We start from the raw sequence: 23373 nt of genomic DNA, 5'->3' as shown, positions 1-23373 counted from the left end.
TTCCATTTCGTAAAATACTCTGATCACGCGACATAATCATATACTTAGTCTTTTCGGGATTTACTTCCAACCCTTTCTCTTTACTTGCTTCAAGTAGAATTTCCGCATTTTCCCTAATCGTTTGTGGATTTTCTCCTAACATATTCACGTCATCCGCATAGACAAGATGCTGATGTAACCCGTTCAATTCCAAACCCTCTGTGTTATCCTGAACTTTCCTAATGGCATATTCTAGAGCGAAGTTAAAAAGTAAAGGTGATACTGCTTCTTCCTGCTTTAGCCCGCAGTGAATTGGAAAAGCATCAGATAGAAACTGGCCTATACGGACTCTGCTGTAAGTTTCACTAATACTCATTTCAATTAATCGAACTAGTTTCTTGCGTATACCAAATTCAATAAGAGTATTATATAAAACTTCTCTCTTAACCGAGTCATACGCCTTTTTGAAATCTATGAATAACTGATGTACTGTACCCTTATACTCCCATTTTTTCTTCAATATCTGTCGAATATAATAAATCTGATCAATAGTCGATCTATTACGCCTAAAAGCACAGTATTAAATTTACAATTACAATTACAAATAAAATTACAATTAGTATTAAATTTACAATTATTACAATTATAATTAAAATCAAAGTACGAAAAGATTATCTGACTAATGAAAGCTAGAAAATTTATCATAGAAAAACAAAGAATATTTTATATTTACAGAATTACAAATTAAACCTAGAATAACAAAATTGTTTAGTGATGAAATTACTGGATATTGAAATATTTTGTGATAGATTAAGGAAACTATTTACAAGAAATCAATTACTGACCTAGTGCCTAGTAAGTTTGCGTTTGAATTCAATTTTATTTCGACAGTCCCTGATGCTAGCAGGTAGCGAATTCCAGAGTCTTGGCAGGGCCATTGTGAAAGAGGATTTTCGTATTCTGCCAAAGCTATTGGACCAGTATTCTACAAGGCAGCAACTCTAGACATAGTATCCACTCAGCCTATTACAGAAATGAGTATCAGGAGTTTCATTGGGGGCAAATGAGGCTGACACGTATGGAGCACATCCCTACTGCTACTAATATCTATTTTCTCGTGAGGGGGAGCCTTTACATTCCGCTGAGCTAAGAACCTTTCGAGGTCCATACTGAAATAGCTTTTCCTTTTTCACATCACACCTAGAATCAAGTAGAATGCTAATTACATGCATAACATTACATTTCTGCTGTCCATGACTCGACAGAATCACCTCTGCAGATCGAGAAGAACATAGAGGAGCTGACCGTAACAATTGGAATGAATTAAGATGGCTGCCACTTGAGTCGTATTGCGTCAAGTGGCATGTGGCAGATGGATGCGAATTTAACAACACTGCAGATCATCTCAACTAACAGCGGCCCTCGGGAGCTTGTTGCGCAGTAACCAGTCTGTTTTCGTAACAACTCTACGTGCCAAGTGGGTAGTGTGCCGTAGACAATGCAATTGATCTATTAATAGACCACGTCTTCAGCTCTACATGTTTGATACGTTGATAATTAATATTAAATAGACGCAAAGCAGAGCAGGAATTCCTGCAAGGGACGTGAAAACTAAGCTTGACTGATTTTAGCACGTTCTCTTCCCCCCCCCTCTTTTCTCTTTACCATTACCTCTTTTCTACTCCTCTGCCCCTGACTCTTTATTCTCTTCTTTGAGAAGCAAGAAAATAAAATAAAACACAAACTATACTGTATGCATACTGTTCTCCAACCAGGAGATAAACCGTAAAAGGAATGTGCTTACTATTGCATCTATTGGAACGAAGTAGATAGATAATATTACCGTTATAACGTCAGTTTAAAAATCATGTGTTCTCCTGCATATGTTATTTCCTTTATGGAGGGATTAAAAGACCAGGAGATTAACAGTGATCTAATTTTGTAACTAGGGTAGTATCAATATGTGTATATCAGTGTTATGGTTTGTGCTTTGAGAGATAGCCAATAGAGATACGAGTACCCACGTGTGTGACCTTATGAGATCTTATGACATCAACATTCATTCAGAGCATCACCCCGCTTCGTCTCATTCCCTGGAGACTTTCTCGTGGTTGGAGTACAGTAAACATGTGTCACGAATAATTTCATCATCAACCTAATCAACTTCATCAGCATCATCGTTATCAGTATCATCAGCATCAACATCATTATCATAAACTTTCCCAACTTTATTATTCACGGCATCAACACTTTATCAAATTCATCTTCACCATCTTGAACTTCACCATAAACGTCGCCATTATCATCATCATCATCAACTTCATTATAATCAACTAAATCAACTCCATCATCATCAGTTATCCAATTCATCATCATCAATTTCAACATCAACTTATGAACTAATCAATTTACTACCAACTTCATGTTCACCGACTTATTAACTTATCATCACTTTCATCATCAATTTCGTCATTAACTTACCGTCAATATATCATGAACTTTGTCATCATCATTATCATTAACTTCATCATCATCATCATCATCATCATCATCATCATCATCATCAGCGCTTAGGCCTATTGCCTGTTCCGTCTCCAAGAGCTATCATAGTCATTCATTTCATACGGAAATAAATGTCGAACGTGGTTATTCATACCTTAGAAGGAAAATAAAACCGTATCTTATTAGATCCAGAAGGTTTATTTTATAATTCAGGAAACTGAAAATACTCATCAGTTTTGTGATCCCGTAATTTGGACCTGGAATCTCCTGAATGTGCATCTAGTGTATTTTCTTAATTGGTAATTTTACTATGCTTTATCAACTGCTATGATTATCTAGCGTCTGAATGAAATTAAGATGATAATGCCAGCAAAATGAGTCCAGGGCCCAGCGGCGAAAGTTACCCAGCATTTTTACTCGCAATGAGTTGAGAAAAACCACGGGAAAAAATCAACCAGGTAACTTGTCTCAACCAGGGTTTGAACCGGACTCGCTCGCTCCACTGTCAGGCATGCTAACCGTTTCTCCACAGCGGTGGACTCCAGTGTCTTACAACTAAGCCTCATCATTCTGCATTTATTTTTCTCAAGCCGGAACAGCTCGAAAGCCCAAGTCACATTAGCTGATGAAGATCAATCACCCACTCTTGCCGGCCTTACAGACTACTAGAGCGGGTGTATTTCAAGGTCAATGGGCCTCATCCTTATTAGAATGACGTCACGTGAGGTGTATGGTTCCTTGAGTCACACGGGGTCATACTGGTGGCAGTATTAGCCAGTAATGACATAATAGCCGCTAAATTGGAGTGGATCTGAGAAATGTGGAGCGATTGAAGGACACGCTCCAGGAGTTACTCAGTACTAGATCTGATCTAGGAGGTGCACAACGTACGCTGACACCCATACGAGCCATGGTATGTACATCAAATTGCGTGAAATTTTTAGAAATTACTATAGGCCTACTAGAAATAGTAAGCAAATCCTAATTATAAACAAATCAGAACTGGAATGACATGGGGTTATAAATATTTACGAGCAGTCTTGAAGCGTGGTAAATGTTGGTACATAATGTGTAGAGGCTAACAAGCAAACATTCTGATGGGGGCAGATAAAAAAGTTAATTCTTTTTCTCTCGCCATGTTAATATTGTCAAAAGAAGTGCTTACATAAATTTTGGCTACTCGACCGCAATTACGAGGGCCGTAAAAATAAGTTCTCTAGGGAACGGTAACAGAAAGAAAACACAATTTCATTGGAAAAATTTATTGCAACAGACACAGCAATTGTAGAGCTATTTTTCAACATATTCCCCACCGCAATTGAGACATTTGTCATATCATGGAATCGACAGAGAGGTGCAGACGGCTGTCAAACGCTGGTTCCGATCCCAGGCGGCAGACTTTCACGACACATGGATATAAAAAATTGATCCCATGCTATGACAAATGTCTCAATTCCAGTGGGGGATATGTAGACAAATAGCGCAACAATTGCTGTATCTGTTTCAATAAATCTTTCCATGTAATTGTGTTTTTTTTCTGTAAACGACCCCAGAGAAAATCACTTTCTGGACGGCCTCGTAATTGCGGTCGAATGGTCAAAATTTCTGTAAGCACTTCTTTTGACATTATTAACATGGTGGAAGAAAAAAAATTATATTTTTTATCTGTACCTATCAGAATGTTTGCTTGTAAGCTTAAAAATAAATTACAAATTACTGATAAATACTAGAAAAATTCGTACCGGCACCGGGAATCGAACCCAGGACCTCTCAGCTTTACGCGCTGAGCGCTCTTTACCAACTGAGCCAATCCGGGACACGATCCACGGCGCCGGCCGAACCCCTCTCGTAGTACTGTTTTACGGCTTACTACCTGCATTTAAGACGATGCACGTCATATGTATGCAGGAGCGCATATTAAATGACTGTGTTGCCGTATTCAACATCAGTTTAATGAAATCTGCTAACAGTATATATATCAAATATGAATGAGGTCTCGCTCACCTCGTTGAATATTACACGACTAGTCTTAACTAGTCTGTATTATTATTACTGATAAATACGGCAACAAAGTCATTTAATATGCGCTCCTACATACATATGACGTGCATCGTCTTAAATGCAGGTAGTAAGCCGTAAAAACAGTACTACGAGAGGGGTTCGGCCGGCGCCGTGGATCGTGTCCCGGCATGGCTCAGTTGGTAAAGAGCGCTCAGAGCGCAAAGCTGAGAGGTCCTGGGTTCGATTCCCGGTGCCGGTACGAATTTTTCTCGTATTTATCAGTAATGATATAACTGACTAGTTAAGACTAGTCGTGTAATATTTAATGAATTGGGCGAAACCTAATTCATATTTGATATATGAATTACAAACTTAAATATAAAAAATATCAGTAGTTGCAGTTATGATCTGCTAGAATATATATATATATATATATATATATATATATATATATGTTATATTTTTTTTTCAAACATTTCTACCAAATCATAACTGAAACTACTGATATTATCACAGATGAAAAGAGTTTCATTACCGAAATAATTAATGAAAATGGCAATAGTATATATTAAAAAAGACAGAAAATAAATTTAATAATTATTTCTCAGTAGTAGGACATGTTACTTCAGACGTCTTGAAGTCAGCTTCCTCTATACGGGTTGATCCGTAAGTAATGTCAGTAATTGTGGTGGATAATTACTTCAGTAAAGAGCAACAAAAAAGTCAAATTGATTTTGCTATGTTTTGGACAGTTTTCATTAAAACGTGCATTTCAACTACATTAATTATGACATCATGCAACGCTGCAATCAGCAAGGAGTGCACATTACGTTGTATTGTTCTAAACAACCCCTTCAGCTGGCTTGTGAATAGGGAAGTGGAAGGCCATTGCCATTAAACTGTTTTTAAACTCATAAGAAGAAATGCAGATTGTATACCGTTAAATTTTTGTGTTTAATCTGTGTTAGAGGACGGAGAATGAACAATGAAACGTGAAACAAAATCTTGGAAAATTTAAAATAAACTCTACAACCTAATTTTAATGAATTGTTCAGAGAATTCAGAAAATAAGATTAGTTTATTTCAAGTTAAACTGAAGTGATTAAAAATTCTGTATTTCTACACTCCTATTTCAATTGAATATTCTAGAGATCGCAAGCAATAAATTAGGCTTATTTCACGTTATGAAAACAAAATTTTCGAACTTTTAAAGCTCTAAAGGAAAAAATAAAATTACGTTAAAAATACGTTACAAAATGAAAACTATAATAATTTTTAAGGTCTTCGATTTAATTTTAATTAAATATTCTGTGAACACAGGCAACAAGGAAAGCTTATTTTACGTTATACTCGTATAAACCTAATTAATAATAATAAAAATAATAATAATCATAATAATAATAATAATGATAATAATAATAATAATAATAATAATATCTATTTATTGATTCTGGCGAAGCTAAGGCCATTAAACTGTTTTTAAACTCATAAGAAGAAATGCAGATTGTATATCGTTAAATTTTTGTGTTTAATCTGTGTTAGAGGACGGAGAATGAACAATGAAACGTGAAACAAAATCTTGGAAAATTTAAAATAAACTCTACAACCTAATTTTAATGAATTGTTCAGAGAATTCAGAAAATAAGATTAGTTTATTTCAAGTTAAACTGAAGTGATTAAAAATTCTGTATTTCTACACTCCTATTTCAATTGAATATTCTAGAGATCGCAAGCAATAAATTAGGCTTATTTCACGTTATGAAAACAAAATTTTCGAACTTTTAAAGCTCTAAAGGAAAAAATAAAATTACGTTAAAAATACGTTACAAAATGAAAACTATAATAATTTTTAAGGTCTTCGATTTAATTTTAATTAAATATTCTGTGAACACAGGCAACAAGGAAAGCTTATTTTACGTTATACTCGTATAAATCTAATTAATAATAATAAAAATAATAATCATAATCATAATAATAATAATGATAATAATAATATTTATTTATTCTGGCGAAGGCCATCAGGCCTTCTCTTCCACTTAGAAACAAAAGAAGCTGATACAGTTTTACAGACTAATATTTAAATAACACTAATAAAATATTTATATAGTTATACAGGCATAAGTCGAGTAAAATAATGCGAACGTACTAAATAATAATTACAAAATAATATAAGGCTGGAAGTTACATTCAATGAATATGCAAGCTGTAAGCGAACTAGTCAGTGGAGTGTTTCTGGTCTTTTGTTTGGTGCACGTGGCACACTCCCTAAATTCACATCTGATATTTTAAAAGCACTCGGACTCCGATTTTTTTAAATTCAAAAAATTTTGTTGAATATTCTTAAGGATTCAATCCAAATATTACATTACCATTTATATTTTGGCCCTTGATGATTCTGTTGGGTTTGCATTTCTCTGAATTTTTTACTAAACAATTCCTGTCTTTCTAAATTATTCTGTAGTGCTTTTATTCCGGATCTTTATAGTCACCCTCATTGAGGGCAGATTATTTTCTTTAAATATTTATATATACAAATTACAAGAATAACAAATTCAAATGTAAATTATAACTATACAACACTGAAGAAAATTACATATATACACACATACACAATGAATATTGGTCACGTGTTTAAACGATTTACTTTTAAAATGCAATATCGTTCGACAGTTCCTGAGGGAGCTGGGTAGGGAGTTCCAGAAACGAATTGCTGATACTGTGAAAGAGGAAAAATAGTGAATTGTTATATGGCAAGGCATAGATTCATAAGGCAAGGCATAGTGATTCAGAAAATCCCCGTTTGTTGTCTGCGAGCATTCTCTTCAGTCAATAATGAATAGTTCCCACCCACTTTAATTTTAAAGTAGTACCCAGTAAACTTACATACAGGAAATCAAATTTACCGAACCGTTCCTATTATTGAAAAAAAAAAATGCGTTCCGGCACCGGGAATGAAACTTCTGAAACTCACATTTATTTCTGAAACTCATATTTACAATATCATGCTCTTTCAAGTACATTCCTTAATAAATAATACATTTTTTTTTATTTTGTGTTAGAAGAGAATACTGATATTTCACCATTTTTCAAATGAATTTATTTTTTATCAGACAATCTATCAAAGGTAGAGAAGTGATTTTTTAGTCATATTGTAGACATGACATGCATAAATACACACAAAAAAATTCAGCACAGAATGTTGGATAGTTTTTGAGTTATGAGGTAAAAGCTTCATCACCGCACAGTGAACTGCAATCATTTTGAATTTTGAAAAATATATATAAATAATTTTTTTTAAACCTTGAAATTATTTTTTTCATTTAGCAGAAGGACAGTGTTTTACACATACTAATTTTCATTATTCCACAAGATACAGTAATGGAGGGAAAAAATGTTCAATATTTCCAAAATTTTACTGCTATAAGCTGTACCTAACCCCTTAAGCGATTTATTAAATCTAGACTTCACTAACTAAGGTTGAAACAATGCACATCTGTGCGCTTTTCAGTTTATTATTTAAATCTAGACTTCAAAAATATTAATCAATGGCTCTATACATTTGTATGCAGATGATACAGTGATGACATTTACTGGTTATTTCTGGGAGGAATACTAGGATAAGTATAAAATATGGTACAAACTGGCTTCATTTCAAATTCCGTTCGTTAAATATTAACAAAAAAACAACATTAATCCCCTTCCTTTTATCAGCTATCGGTCAACAATCTAGGCAAAAATAAGAATTCCAAGCTATCTCACTGGGGGCACTAGAATTCTCTTAAGGGGAGAGGATGGTATTTTTTGGTGAAAAATGAGTACATTTTCAAGGAAAAAAATCTTTAAAATACCCTGTGATATGTGTGGAATGCATAGCATAACATTTTGTGGGTATTTGTGCCCTTATCGGATACTGAGTCGCCATTTTTAAACTCACTCGCCTACTTTCATTGTTGTTTCCGGTAAATTAAATTTTCAAAATTTTTTTTTTTACTTTAAAATACCCTTTGATATGTGTGGAATGCATTGCATAACATTTTGTGGGTATTTGTGCCCTTATCGGATGTTGAGACGTCATTTTTAAACTTCCTGCGTTATGGATTTTTAAATCACACGCCTCTTTTATCGGTTTCCAGTAACTTCATTTTTTTTGCTACATTGCCAGACAAAAATGGATATCATTTCTGAACTATTAAAGATACATGCATGAAATTTAGAACACACATTCTTTAGACTATTAGGAAACGTTTCTCTGTAACATAATTTTGTTACTTGATTTCATTTTAAAAATACGTCCGTTTGTTTGCAAGAAAGGAAATCAGAAAATAAATAGTTATTAAATTTTAATCGTTTATTTTACAAACGTAGGGACGAATATCAAAATTCTGTTACAGACAGTTTGTAGAACATGCTTTTGCAAATACATTTCAAAAAACTGTTTGACTCTATCTTTAAAAACGGTTTAGATATATCGGTTTTAGTACAATCCTGGATTGGGTATATTTTTTTTTTTAAATTTGGGCCCCCAAATAATTTTTTTTTTTTTTTCAAAATATTTTTTTTTTTGGTTGAGTTGCCACAGCTATGAGCTCTGTACATACAAAAATTTAATATTTTACACCAAATAGGAAAAATTAAAAAAAAAATACCATCCTCTCCCCTTAACACGGCGCGATGTTAGGACTCCCAGCTCACGAGACAACTGGTGCTGAGTAGGAAGATATAGCCTATGTCATTTGTACATGCTGGCAGCCAGTATTCCCAAGGTAACGCGCCTGTTAATAATTTCTACTATGCTGAGTGAAACCTGGGATCATATTGCGTCCGCAAGGATTATATCAACAGAGAAAATCCATGTCCCCACCGGGAATAGAACTCACGACTTTCCAGCTTGCAGCGGATCACTTTAACCGCGATGCCATCTGGAATTCAATATATCCCATAATTGCGTCCCATATCGATTACAATATATCCTATAATTGCGTTCCATGTCGATTGCAATCTCCAGTACAAAAATGACTCATCCCAGCGGATAAGCTAGCAGCAAGTTACAATAGGATTAATACGTGGGGAAAATGTTACACTTAAGCGCGATTAATATTGTATCCTGCATCCTACATACATTTCAGTAGCGGTGACGTACAGGAACCACAATTACCGGAGAAAAAACACTATGTGGCAATTATCTGCGGAGAGTAGGTCGTCAAAAGGACGCTGGATTGAACAAAATAACTAAATTACTACAGGCAGGCTACAAGCGACCAAAAGCAAGGACTAGAAGAAGGAGATGCTAAAGGGAAATATGTTGGAGATGAAAATGACAAATACAACGACGATGATAAGCATCATGTTTGTGACGAATAGAATCATAAATATGTCGACGACGATGAATATACGAATTGTGATCAGGATTATGACGAGAAAAATCAAAATTATGAAGACGAGTATGATCAGGATTATGATGATGATGACGAGGAATATCAGGATTATGACGACGGGAAAAATAAAAATTTTGAAGACGAGTATGATCAGGATTATGATGATGATGACGAGGAATATCAGGGTTATGACGACGAGAAAATCAAAATTATGAAGACGAGTATGATCAGGATTATGATGATGATGATGATGATGAGGAGGAAGATCAGGATTATGACGACGAGAAAAATCAAAATTATGAAAACGAGTATGATCAGGATTATGATGAAGACGAGGAAGATCATGAGTATGACGACGAGAAGATCAGGATTATGACGACGAGTAACATCAGGACTGTAAAGACGAGGAAGATCATGAGAGTGACGATGATGAAGATCAGGATTATGACGACGAGGAAGATAAGGATTGTAAAGACGAGGAAGATCATGAGAGTGACGATGATGAAGATCAGGATTATGACGACGAGGAAGATCATGAGAGTGACGATGATGAAGATCAGGATTATGACGACGAGGAAGATCATGAGAGTGACGATGATGAAGATCAGGATTATGACGACGAGGAAGATAAGGATTGTAAAGACGAGGAAGATCATGAGAGTGACGATGATGAAGATCAGGATTATGACGACGAGGAAGATCATGAGAGTGACGATGATGAAGATCAGGATTATGACGACGAGGAAGATCATGAGAGTGACGATGATGAAGATCAGGATTATGACGACGAGGAAGATAAGGATTGTAAAGACGAGGAAGATCATGAGAGTGACGATGATGAAGATCAGGATTATGACGACGAGGAAGATAAGGACTGTAAAGACGAGGAAGATCATGAGAGTGACGATGATGAAGATCAGGATTATGACGACGAGGAAGATAAGGACTGTAAAGACGAGGAAGATCATGAGAGTGACGATGATGAAGATCACGATTATGACGACGAGGAAGATAAGGATTGTAAAGACGAGGAAGATCATGAGAGTGACGATGATGAAGATCAGGATTATGACGACGAGGAAGATCATGAGAGTGACGATGATGAAGATCAGGATTATGACGACGAGGAAGATAAGGATTGTAAAGACGAGGAAGATCATGAGAGTGACGATGATGAAGATCAGGATTATGACGACGAGGAAGATAAGGACTGTAAAGACGAGGAAGATCATGAGAGTGACGATGATGAAGATCACGATTATGACGACGAGGAAGATAAGGATTGTAAAGACGAGGAAGATCATGAGAGTGACGATGATGAAGATCAGGATTATGACGACGAGGAAGATAAGGACTGTAAAGACGAGGAAGATCATGAGAGTGACGATGATGAAGATCAGGATTATGACGACGAGGAAGATAAGGACTGTAAAGACGAGGAAGATCATGAGAGTGACGATGATGAAGATCACGATTATGACGACGAGGAAGATAAGGATTGTAAAGACGAGGAAGATCATGAGAGTGACGATGATGAAGATCAGGATTATGACGACGAGGAAGATCATGAGAGTGACGATGATGAAGATCAGGATTATGACGACGAGGAAGATAAGGATTGTAAAGACGAGGAAGATCATGAGAGTGACGATGATGAAGATCAGGATTATGACGACGAGGAAGATAAGGACTGTAAAGACGAGGAAGATCATGAGAGTGACGATGATGAAGATCACGATTATGACGACGAGGAAGATAAGGATTGTAAAGACGAGGAAGATCATGAGAGTGACGATGATGAAGATCAGGATTATGACGACGAGGAAGATAAGGACTGTAAAGACGAGGAAGATCATGAGAGTGACGATGATGAAGATCAGGATTATGACGACGAGGAAGATAAGGACTGTAAAGACGAGGAAGATCATGAGAGTGACGATGATGAAGATCAGGATTATGACGACGAGGAAGATAAGGATTGTAAAGACGAGGAAGATCATGAGAGTGACGATGATGAAGATCAGGATTATGACGACGAGGAAGATAAGGACTGTAAAGACGAGGAAGATCATGAGTGACGATGATGAAGATCACGATTATGACGACGAGGAAGATAAGGATTGTAAAGACGAGGAAGATCATGAGAGTGACGATGATGAAGATCAGGATTATGACGACGAGGAAGATAAGGACTGTAAAGACGAGGAAGATCATGAGAGTGACGATGATGAAGATCAGGATTATGACGACGAGGAAGATAAGGACTGTAAAGACGAGGAAGATCATGAGAGTGACGATGATGAAGATCAGGATTATGACGACGAGGAAGATAAGGACTGTAAAGACGAGGAAGATCATGAGAGTGACGATGATGAAGATCAGGATTATGACGACGAGGAAGATCATGAGAGTGACGATGATGAAGATCAGGATTATGACGACGAGGAAGATAAGGACTGTAAAGACGAGGAAGATCATGAGAGTGACGATGATGAAGATCAGGATTATGACGACGAGGAAGATGAGGACTGTAAAGACGAGGAAGATCATGAGAGTGACGATGATGAAGATCAGGATTATGACGACGAGGAAGATAAGGACTGTAAAGACGAGGATGATCATGAGAGTGACGATGATGAAGATCAGGATTATGACGACGAGGAAGATAAGGACTGTAAAGACGAGGAAGATCATGAGAGTGACGATGATGAAGATCAGGATTATGACGACGAGGAACATCAGGATTATTACGAGGAAGATCAGGACTGTATACTTGTTTATAATAAAAGTTAATTCAATACAATATCTAAAGTTTCATTTCGCTATTTAAAAATCTCTCGTATCTTTATATTTCTGTATAATTTTTTACTTGCTGCACATCACAAAGCTACAATGATGATGCAAAGTCTAGGATGGAACACAATAAATGAAATGAAATGGCAATCATGATGATGTTGATGGCTAAGATATTCCTGGGCAGTGTTTCTGAATTTTTAACTTATTTTCCATTCCTCAGAAACAAATATGAATGCTCTTTCGTTTGGTTTCAGATAAACTATTGCACAGCCGGGCTTTTCATCCTGCTGGTGGACATTGCCGTAATCAGTGCGGGTCCACATAATAATCTTCAACATTTGCGCCTCTTCCTACCTGATGAGGATGATCTGACTGCCTTCGATGCCCCAGAACAAGATTCGAAGCGGAGTCCCCGAGAGGCACGTCCTGAATCCTTTGGAGATTATTTCAGGAAGCTACAGCTGGTTCAATCAGAGCTCACAAAGAATGCTTCTGTAGGAGAGGCAGCAATCGCTGAAGTGTTCAAGCGACATGGACTGGCGACAGGAAACGAGACTGAGAATATCACCAGCAGCACCAACGCCACCAACTTCACCACTGTCGCCACCCCTACTTCCCCCACCACTACTGCAACTATCATTATTGACCCAAAAAGGAATGAAAGTTTTGTCAACTCAAATACGACCAATGCCAAAAATGCCAATGTTACTTCGGAAGGACTCAAGAAGCATACCGTTGTAACTAGAAACATATCCGGCGATGATAATTTAAAAGATGTAGTTATTGATAATCAAGAACCTCGGAATGGATCGTGTGAGGCGTCTGATGTCAGCAATATAACGTCCACCACTGACGAAATGAGTAAAGATATTCTGAAACACACCAATGCAACTTTTGGGGCAAAGAATAAGAATGTCGGATTTCCGTTAAAAGACACGTCAAAAAAACAAATCACAAAAACAACAGAGACACCACAAATCAACGCTGAGAATGAAGGTTTCAAAAAGAACTGCCAAAATGCTGTAAACCCGACAACAGAGATCCCAAACGTGAACATCACAGCTGCTGAGAATGTGACCACGACAGCGCCGTCGACTACGACGATGTACAGATCTGATTCATGGTGGGGGGTCTCCAGGAAGAGGAAGCACAGCCATTACAAGACGATGAAGGCAGCCAGTTTGCTAGAGGAAGCAATGTTGAAAGGAAAGTCTGGAGTCTTAAACCGAAAAAGAAGGTTGAAATGAACTTTGTTGATGATGTAATCAAACGTTGCCTTCGAACTCCAAGTTTGCAGGTGTAAAAGTTGTAACTCTGAGTTTTAATTTCAATAAAGTGAAGATTTACTACTCTCTGGACGAGTGGTTCCCAAAGTGTGGGTCGCGATCCTATAGAGGAGTCGTGTAATAGAGCTGAAGGGGTCGAGAGATGATGTATAAAATAAAACAAAAAGCTATTTTAAACATATATTTATGTTGTACTCTGAAACATACACATAAACAATGTTGAACATAGAAATAAACAATTTCACTAGTTATAAACTAAAAAAATACGAGAAACTTCTTTCGTTTTAAACGAGTTTGCAAATGTTATAAAAAATTATGAGATTCTTTAGCAAGCTCCAGGTATTCTTGCATTATTTTGAAACTGGTCTGCTCTTTATGAAGAAGTCTAGTTTCAATAATCCATCAGTAAGTAGGGTAAAGGTGCCTAATTCCGTGATAAAATTTCAATTGACTGCCATGGAGTTGTGGTCTCTGACTTTTAAGTTTTTGAAATACCTAACAGGTTCCAGGAGATGTCTTCTTTTCAATTCTAATGACTACCCGCCTTTTGAATAGAAGCAGTCGACTGCATAAGCTTTTGTTCAGTGAAAGGTGGTTGACCAGTAAGTTTTTCTTTCTCTTGTGACCGCTCTTGAAGAAACATTTTATATTTGAGGTAAGAATTAATATAGTATTATAAAAATGATATATTACTGTAGATTAAAGTCAGCTGAATCAATGTGTATGATTATTTAAACATTGTGAGACAATAACAATGCTACAGGAGCTTTCCCATTTTCGGATTTATTTTCATATTTCACCTTCCTGGCTCACTCGACCAGTGATGCCAAAGCTAAATTGTGAAAATTAATGTCTATAAAAGAAAATAGTTAGTGGCAATAATAATAGAAATAAATTATAGAAAAGACCGATTATAATTATAATAAAATAATAGGGCATACATATTTAACTTAATTACTGCTGTTGTTAGGAATGTAAATAATGAGAAATAATTGTGTTATAATTCAATTTAATCAAATTTAATTTTGTATTGAATTTAACTTTCAGGTTATTTTGTTTATAAAATATTAATATGTAATATGTATTCCTGTAGTTACACAAGTATTTTCTATGAAATTTGTCGCTTAGGCCCATTTTCTATGTTGTAATTTCTTGCTTAATCCATATTAAAACAATATACCATGACTTTAAAGTGTTTTTCCAAATACACGTTTGTTTTCTGAGCAGTTAATGAGAATTATTTTAGTATCACGAAATTAGGATATCACTGACGGAATGAGGAAACCACTATCACGGAATTTGGATCCCTGTCACGGATTTAGGAGCCACTGTATAACAATGAAGAATCATATATTATATACCAAACTTGTGAAACTTTTGACACTGAATGTTGTAAAAACTGTAGCTAAAGGTCCAAATAACGTCATTTAGGTGTTATTTGAAAATTTTAGTACAATTGTGGCATAAATATAGACTTTATTAAATATGTCACGGAATTAGGCAACCTTACCCTACTTTTCCTTTTTTATATAATTTCAGCCTACGGATTCAGTATCCAACTGCCTGTTTTGACTTTCTTTCGCAGAATACTCAAAAATCAAAATTGTTTTCCAAATTTGATGTTTTCAAATAAAGATGACCAAATTTTCTTAAGGATTCAAATTCTTTATATAAGGTTTATGTATTGATAATTAATGTAGTAATTAAATATATGTAAGATCAATTACTATAGATGGGGAAATCTATATATGATGAAATTTATTTCTGCGAGTAACCATATTTTACTCCAGAGACTTAAATGTGACACATACGTAAATATTTATCACTCATTTTTATCATATTTTTTTAGCAATGGACATAGCTGAGATCAATTCTACAGAACAGAGGATGTTGTTGAAACGTAAGTACAGAAAGTGTTTAACAATGTCGCTTCTACACAAATGTGATTTATAAAGTGACAATGCTGTAAAAGTATATGGTACGAGTTCATTTATTTTATATTGTACTGAAAACTAAATGTGTATTAATTAAATAAAAGGTGATAATAAAATTTCACACGCTTTCTTACACAAATTAAGGTATATGTACACCTTTACATACAAAAAATTTTGTTTTGTATAATTTTGCTCTGTAAAATTTTTATACAATTGATAATGGTACCAGAAAGAGAATGAAGTGAACAGATCCCTTGAAATTGTGTCTAAATTATTTATAAAAATTATTTTGTTTATAATTTTGACATGCAACTTGAAACATGATAGCTCATGCAGTTTTTAAGATAGAGCCACAGTTTTTTCACTGTTTTATAGCTAAAACTATTCTTTAGTGCCTGACATAGAGCTATTTTTTATTTTTATTTACATTAATTAAATATTACCATATATGTAACTTACAATAATATTTTATGTTTCATAAATCATGTAAAAAATCCATAGGTAATTATATTAATGTTATTTTACTCATCGTCAGGCACTGGGGGACATTTCAAGCATCAAAATGACACCAGTATCTTCTTGGTATCACCATATCTGGTTGAGATATCATGTTCGAAAGAATTAAATGTTCTAAAATTACTATTTACAGAAAATGAGCCACAAACTTTCAGAGCCTAGAAGACGCCATCATCATATGTCACCCCTTAAGCAGCTTCATGTCGGTCCAGTTTCAGTTTCTTTCTGCCTCTCAAATACCTCCGACTTGTTTTAACTTCAGGTGTTGAATTTTTTAAAATTTTTGTCTCTATTTCCATTGATGCAACAAATCCTGCGATGGTGTTTGTCCCAGGGTTCATGCCCACCTTCCTCAGAATTGTAATTTCTACTTTTGGACTCTTATTAAAATGACGTACAACATCACTGACACACGAATTTACAGTTTTATGACTAACAGTAAAAGATTAGCAATTACTTCATTATGTAAAAAAGTTTTTTCAATCTAATGATCATGCCCAGATATCTACGCATCTATTTCGGGACTAGAAAGAAGTTTATTTTACAAGCAATGCTGGACGAGGGGATTCACTGCTACGAAGATCACTCCAAAAGTAATGCACTCCAAAAGTAAGTGACCGTGGCTGATGGCACAGCATTTTGGAAAATGGGACTTATCTGAAAAACCGTAAGGCATAAATCGAAAATTCATATATCAAATTAAAGAGGAGAAAATTCTCTATTAAAATAGTTATATTTTGAAAATTATAATTTTTCATCATTTTTTGCGTTTTGTGGGTGTATATGTACCTTAAACCGTGATATGTGTAAGTTCTGTAAAGTAATGTAATGTAATCCTGCGTGTTATGAATGAAGCACACACTGAAGTTTTGTAAATGGTTACCAAAACTTCGAGTGTATCTGAACTTAGTGCAAAAAACCGCACCTGTCTCCCTTTTTCCATTTTCGAGTTATTAAACATCAAAGTTTTAAAGATAATTTTCGGACACCTTTCCAACACAGCTTCATTTCTCATTCTGTCTGTCCACTTCACACACTCCATTCTTCTCCATATCATGCACACTTCAAATGCTTCTATTCGTTTCTCTTCATTTCGTCGAAATGTCCATGTTTCTGCCCCACACAATGCCACACTCCATATAAAGCACTTCACTAGTCTCTTCCTTATTTATTTTTCCAGAAGTCCGCATAAGATGCTCCTTTCTCTATTAAAAGCTTCCTTTGCCATTGCTATCCCCCTTTTGACTTCCTGGCAGCAGCTCATGTTACTCCTTATAGTACATCCCAAGTATTTGAAGCTGTTCACTTGCTCTGTTGTCTCATTTAGAATTCGCAAGTTTACCTTCTTTATTTTTCTTGCGACAACAATGGTCTTCGTCTTTTTTAAATAAAGCATCTCAAAACTGAAATACATATACGCCAATAAGGTGAATTTCAAGTACTCAAATAAAGCTTTTCGATCAAATAATAAATAATAATAATAATAATAATAATAATAATAATCATCATCATCATCATCATGAAGAAGTGTCCACACCTGTGGAGTAACGGTTAACGCGTCTGGCCGCGAAACCAGGTGACCCGGGTTCGATTCCCGGTCGGGGCAAGTTACCTAGTTGAGGTTTCTTACGGGGTTTTCCCTCAATCCAATATGAGCAAATGCTGGGTAACTTTCAGTGCTGGATCCCAGACTCATTTTTACCGGCATCATCACCTTCATCTCATTCAGATACTCAATAACTTAAGATGTTGATAAAGCGTCGTAAAATAACCTATTAAAATAAAAAAATAGTTATGAAAAAGTAGCTCCACATCCCTCATAATGAACCTTTACGACAATCGCCTGGTTATGTACCCTCTCACCAATACCAGCTGACTATGCTAAAGTTCACTGTGTTTATAATTAGCATATAAGCATCTTTTCATGCACCTAGACCAATCCCCTAAATACTGTACGTCACCAAGCACTGATCGAACAATTGATTTGAGTATGAAAATAGAATGAAGATAGGCTGGAATGACATTAATGCCCATCATGAATAATTGGGCTAAATCCAAGAAAAATCCGAACTACGATCAGAAATGTCACTATGGATTTTCCAATAAAATATTCCATTCATTGAAATGACGTAGACCTGTCACAGTAAGAATCGGTGACATTGCAAGTGTGAAAGCTGCCATGCTATTCCTCGAAAAAAGAGTCATAACCTGACCTCTAAAATAATATAACTGGGTTTGGTCTTAAGGACCTTCACTCTTTCTAGCCTTCAGATGTTGACATCGCTTTGTTAGACTAAATCACCTCAAATGAAATGTTTGTAGAATAGAAAGTTGATAAAACAAAGAGTTTAACCCTCTGTGGACCTGACACACGTTGTTGAGGTAGCTTATTCCTGTAATGTCTGTAAACTTAACGAGAAAATTCCTTCCTCATGACGATTCGAACCAGCGCGCCTTCCATAATGCAGTCCAAGTACGACGACCTATTGTGCGGGACAAAATAATATGTAGGTCTGCTATGAATATATAATTACAATTAATATAAGAAGAGACCGCTTTTCCCAAAAGGAAAAAGTGCCTGTAAATATTTGTAATGTAATTTCATTCATCTAAGGAAGGTTTATCCATATGAGCATATTATAATACAAAATGTTCTCTTTCGTAGTTCAATTATAAGAGACTCCTTTGTTCGCCGAAAGATGTTGCTGGAGGTATATCAACGTGCATTTCGTAGTGGATTTTTAATGAATATCTCAGAAACTTGTTTTTGTCGCTTAGCCTCTTTGGAAAGAAAGCTCTTCAGCGTGCAAAACATGTCACTTATTTTCTGTTGTAAGAGCCTACCCTATGTTTCAAAAGTAATGCTTAACTGCAATTTAAAATATAATAAGGGAGTTTTAGACAAAACCCTAGAGAAATCAAACCTTATATTTAGAAAGGAACATTTTTGCGGGGAAAAATATTCTTCAGATTATTGTTATGCGTATTATGAAGTCTCGAGAACATTTTTAAATAGCACTTTATAGTTTTTTAATATGTTCTGAAAGAGCATAATCTAATATTTCTAGCGATGTGGAAGGGAAGGTCTGAGGGGAAATAAATAAATAGATAAATAAAGAGATGAATAAATAAATAAATATACATATACATATATAAATAAATAGACAAATAAATAAATAGATAGATAAAGAAATAAATAAATAGATAAATAAAATAATAAATATATAAATAAATAAATAGATAAATAAAGAAATAAATAAATAGATAAATCAAGAAATAAGTGAATAAACGAATAAATAAATAGATAAATAAAGAAATAAATAGCTAAATAAATAAATAAGTAAATAAACGAATAAATAAATAGATAAATAAATAAATAAATAAATAAATAAATAAATAGATAAATTAATAAATAAATAGATAAATTAATAGAAAAATAAATACATAAATAAATAAATAGTTAAATAAATAAATAAATAAATAGACAAATAAAGAGATGAATAAATAAATAAATATACATATACATATATAAATAAATAGACAAATAAAGAAATAAATAAATAGATAAATAAAATAATAAATAGATAGATAAATAAAGAAAGAAATAAATAAGTAAATAAATAAATAGATAAATAAGTAAATAAATAAATAGATAAATAAATAAATAAATAAATAAACGAATAAATTAATAGATAAATAAATAAATAAATAAGTGAATAGATAAACAAATAAATAGATAAATAAATAAATAGATAAATAAATAAATAGATAAATAAATAAATAGATAAATTAATAAATAAATAGATAAATAAATAAATAAATAGATAAATTAATAAATAAATAGATAAATAAATAAATAAATAGATAAATTAATAAATAAATAGATAAATAAATAAATAAATAAATAGTTAAATAAATAAATAAATAAATAAATAAATAGATAAATAAAGAGATGAATAAATAAATAAATATACATATACATATATAAATAAATAGACAAATAAAGAAATAAATAAATAGATAAATAAAATAATAAATAGATAGATAAATAAAGAAAGAAATAAATAAGTAAATAAATAAATAGATAAATAAGTAAATAAATAAATAGATAAATAAATAAATAATCGAATAAATAAATAGATAAATAAATAAATAAATAAGTGAATAGATAAACAAATAAATAGATAAATAAATAAATAGATAAATAAATAAATAGATAAATTAATAAATAAATAGATAAATTAATAAATAAATAGATAAATAAATAGTTAAATAAATAAATAAATAGATAAATAAAGAAATAAATAAATAGTTAAATGAATAAATAGATAAATAAATAAATAGATAAATAAGTAAATAAATGGATAAATAAATTAATAAATAGATAAATAAATAGATAAATAAATAAGTAAATAGATAAATAAATAGATAAATAAGTAAATAGATAAATAAATAAATAAGTAAGTAAATTAATTAATTAATTATTACATAAATAAATAAAAATACAGTAAATAAATTTTTTTGTGCAATTTCATTTGTTTTGTGCAGAATTACTACTGCAATATTTTAATGTTGGTATTTATTTTGTTATCCCTGTATTATACAATAGAAGCAGTTTAATTGACGAAATCAACATAAACAATATACTCTCAACAGAAAATTATCTTTTTATGTCTCACATGTTGATATTCTCTGAATTTCGCTTTATTCCACTTACAGTTGACTGAGAAATGGTGGTCGATTTGGATGAGTTTCGTTAAAAAGTTTGCACATCACTTGTGTACGTCTTCTGTCACCAAATCCTGTCATGACCAGGATCTTAATTCTCTCATTATATATTAAGCACATCTTGTTCCATGTTGATTTCATCATTAAAACTGCTTCCGTAATGAAGAGACTAACAAAATAATACGCGTATATAAACAATAAAATTGTTACCATAGTAGCCATAACCATAGTGCTTCTCTATAAAAGAGATGACTAACAAAGTAATATATTGTTACCATAGTAACCATAACCATAGTTCTTCTCTATAAAAGAAATAATTAACAAAATAATATATTGTTACCATAGTAACCATAACCACAGTTCTTCTCTATAAAAGAAATAATTAACAAAATAATATATTTTTACCATAGTAACCATAACCATAGTTCTTCTCTATTAAAGAAATAACTATCAAAATAATATATTGTTACCATAGTAACCATAACCATAGTTCTTCTCTATAAAAGAAATAATTAACAAAATAATATATTTTTACCATAGTAACCATAATCATAGTTCTTCTCTATAAAATAAATGACTAACAAAATAATATATTGTTACCACAGTAACCATAACCATAGTTCTTCTCTATAAAAGAAATAATTAACAAAATAATATATTTTTACCATAGTAACCATAATCATAGTTCTTCTCTATAAAATAAATGACTAACAAAATAATATATTGTTACCATAGTAACCATAACCATAGTTCTTCTCTATAAAAGAAATAACTAACAAAATAATATATTGTTACCATAGTAACCATAACCATAGTTCTTCTCTATAAATGAAATAACTAACAAAATAATATATTGTTACCATAGTAACCATAACCATAGTGCTTCTCTATAAAAGAAATGACTAAGAAAATAATATGTAAACAATAAAATTGTTACCATAGTAACCATAACCATAGTGCTTCTCTATAAAAGAAATAACTAACAAAATAATATATTGTTACCATAGTAACCATAACCATAGTTCTTCTCTATAAATGAAATAACTAACAAAATAATATATTGTTACCATAGTAACCATAACCATAGTGCTTCTCTATAAAAGAAATGACTAAGAAAATAATATATAAACAATAAAATTGTTACCGTAGTAACCATAACCATAGTGCTTCTCTATAAAAGAAATAACTAACAAAATAATATATTGTTACCATAGTAACCATAACCATAGTTCTTCTCTATAAAAGAAATAACTACCAAATAATATATTGTTACCATAGTAACCATAACCATAGTGTTTCTCTATAAAAAGAAATGACTAAGAAAATAATATATAAACAATAAAATTGTTACCATAGTAACCATAACCATAGTGCTTCTCTATAAAAAAATGACTAACAAAATAATATATTGTTACCATAGTAACCATAACCATAGTGCTTCTCTATAAAAGAAATGACTAAGAAAATAATATATAAACAATAAAATTGTTACCGTAGTAACCATAACCATAGTGCTTCTCTATAAAAGAAATAACTAACAAAATAATATATATTTTTACCATAGTAACCATAACCATAGTTCTTCTCTATAAAAGAAATGACTAACAAAATAATATATTGTTACCATAGTAATCATAACCATTGTGCTTCAATATAAAAGAACTGACTAACAAAATAATATACAAACAATAAAATTGTTACCATAGTAACCATAACCATAGTGCTTCTCTATAAAAGAAATGACTAACAAAATAATATATTGTTACCACAGTAACCATAACCATAGTGCTTCTCTATAAAAGAAATGACTAACAAAATAATATATTTTTACCATAGTAATCATAACCATTGTGCTTCTATATAAAAGAACTGACTAACAAAATAATATATATACAATAAAATTGTTACCATAGTAACCATAACCGTAGTTCTTCTCTATAAAAGAAATAACTAACAAAATAATATATTGTTACCATAGTAACCATAACCATAGTTATTCTCTATAAAAGAAATAACTAACAAAATAATATATTGTTACCATAGTAATCATAACCATTGTGCTTCTATATAAAAGAACTGACTAACAAAATGATATATAAACAATAAAATTGTTACCACAGTAACCATAACCATAGTGCTTCTCTATAAAAGAAATGACTAACAAAATAATATATAAACAATAAAATTGTTACCATAGTAACCATAACCATATAAAAGAAATGACTAACAAAATAATACATTGTTACCACAGTAACC

General features: G+C 32.8%; 1 protein-coding gene across 1 annotated transcript; it reads left to right on the top strand.

Annotated features, from left to right (window-relative positions):
- Nucleotides 1-3237: 3237 nt before the first annotated feature.
- On the top strand, nucleotides 3238-15994 carry LOC138713853 (mucin-5AC-like). The gene is made up of 2 exons (XM_069846309.1): nucleotides 3238-3394; nucleotides 12908-15994. The coding sequence occupies exons 1-2, from the start codon at nucleotides 3392-3394 to the stop codon at nucleotides 13898-13900; spliced, it is 996 nt and encodes a 331-aa protein (XP_069702410.1). The 5' UTR covers nucleotides 3238-3391; the 3' UTR covers nucleotides 13901-15994.
- The last annotated feature ends 7379 nt before the right edge of the window (nucleotides 15995-23373 follow it).

This window comes from Periplaneta americana, chromosome 14 (assembly GCF_040183065.1).
Source record: "Periplaneta americana isolate PAMFEO1 chromosome 14, P.americana_PAMFEO1_priV1, whole genome shotgun sequence".
In the NCBI taxonomy this organism is placed as follows: Eukaryota; Metazoa; Arthropoda; class Insecta; order Blattodea; family Blattidae; genus Periplaneta; species Periplaneta americana.
The sequence above is the reverse complement of the archived record's forward strand: the minus strand, read 5'-3'. Positions and strand labels throughout refer to the sequence as shown.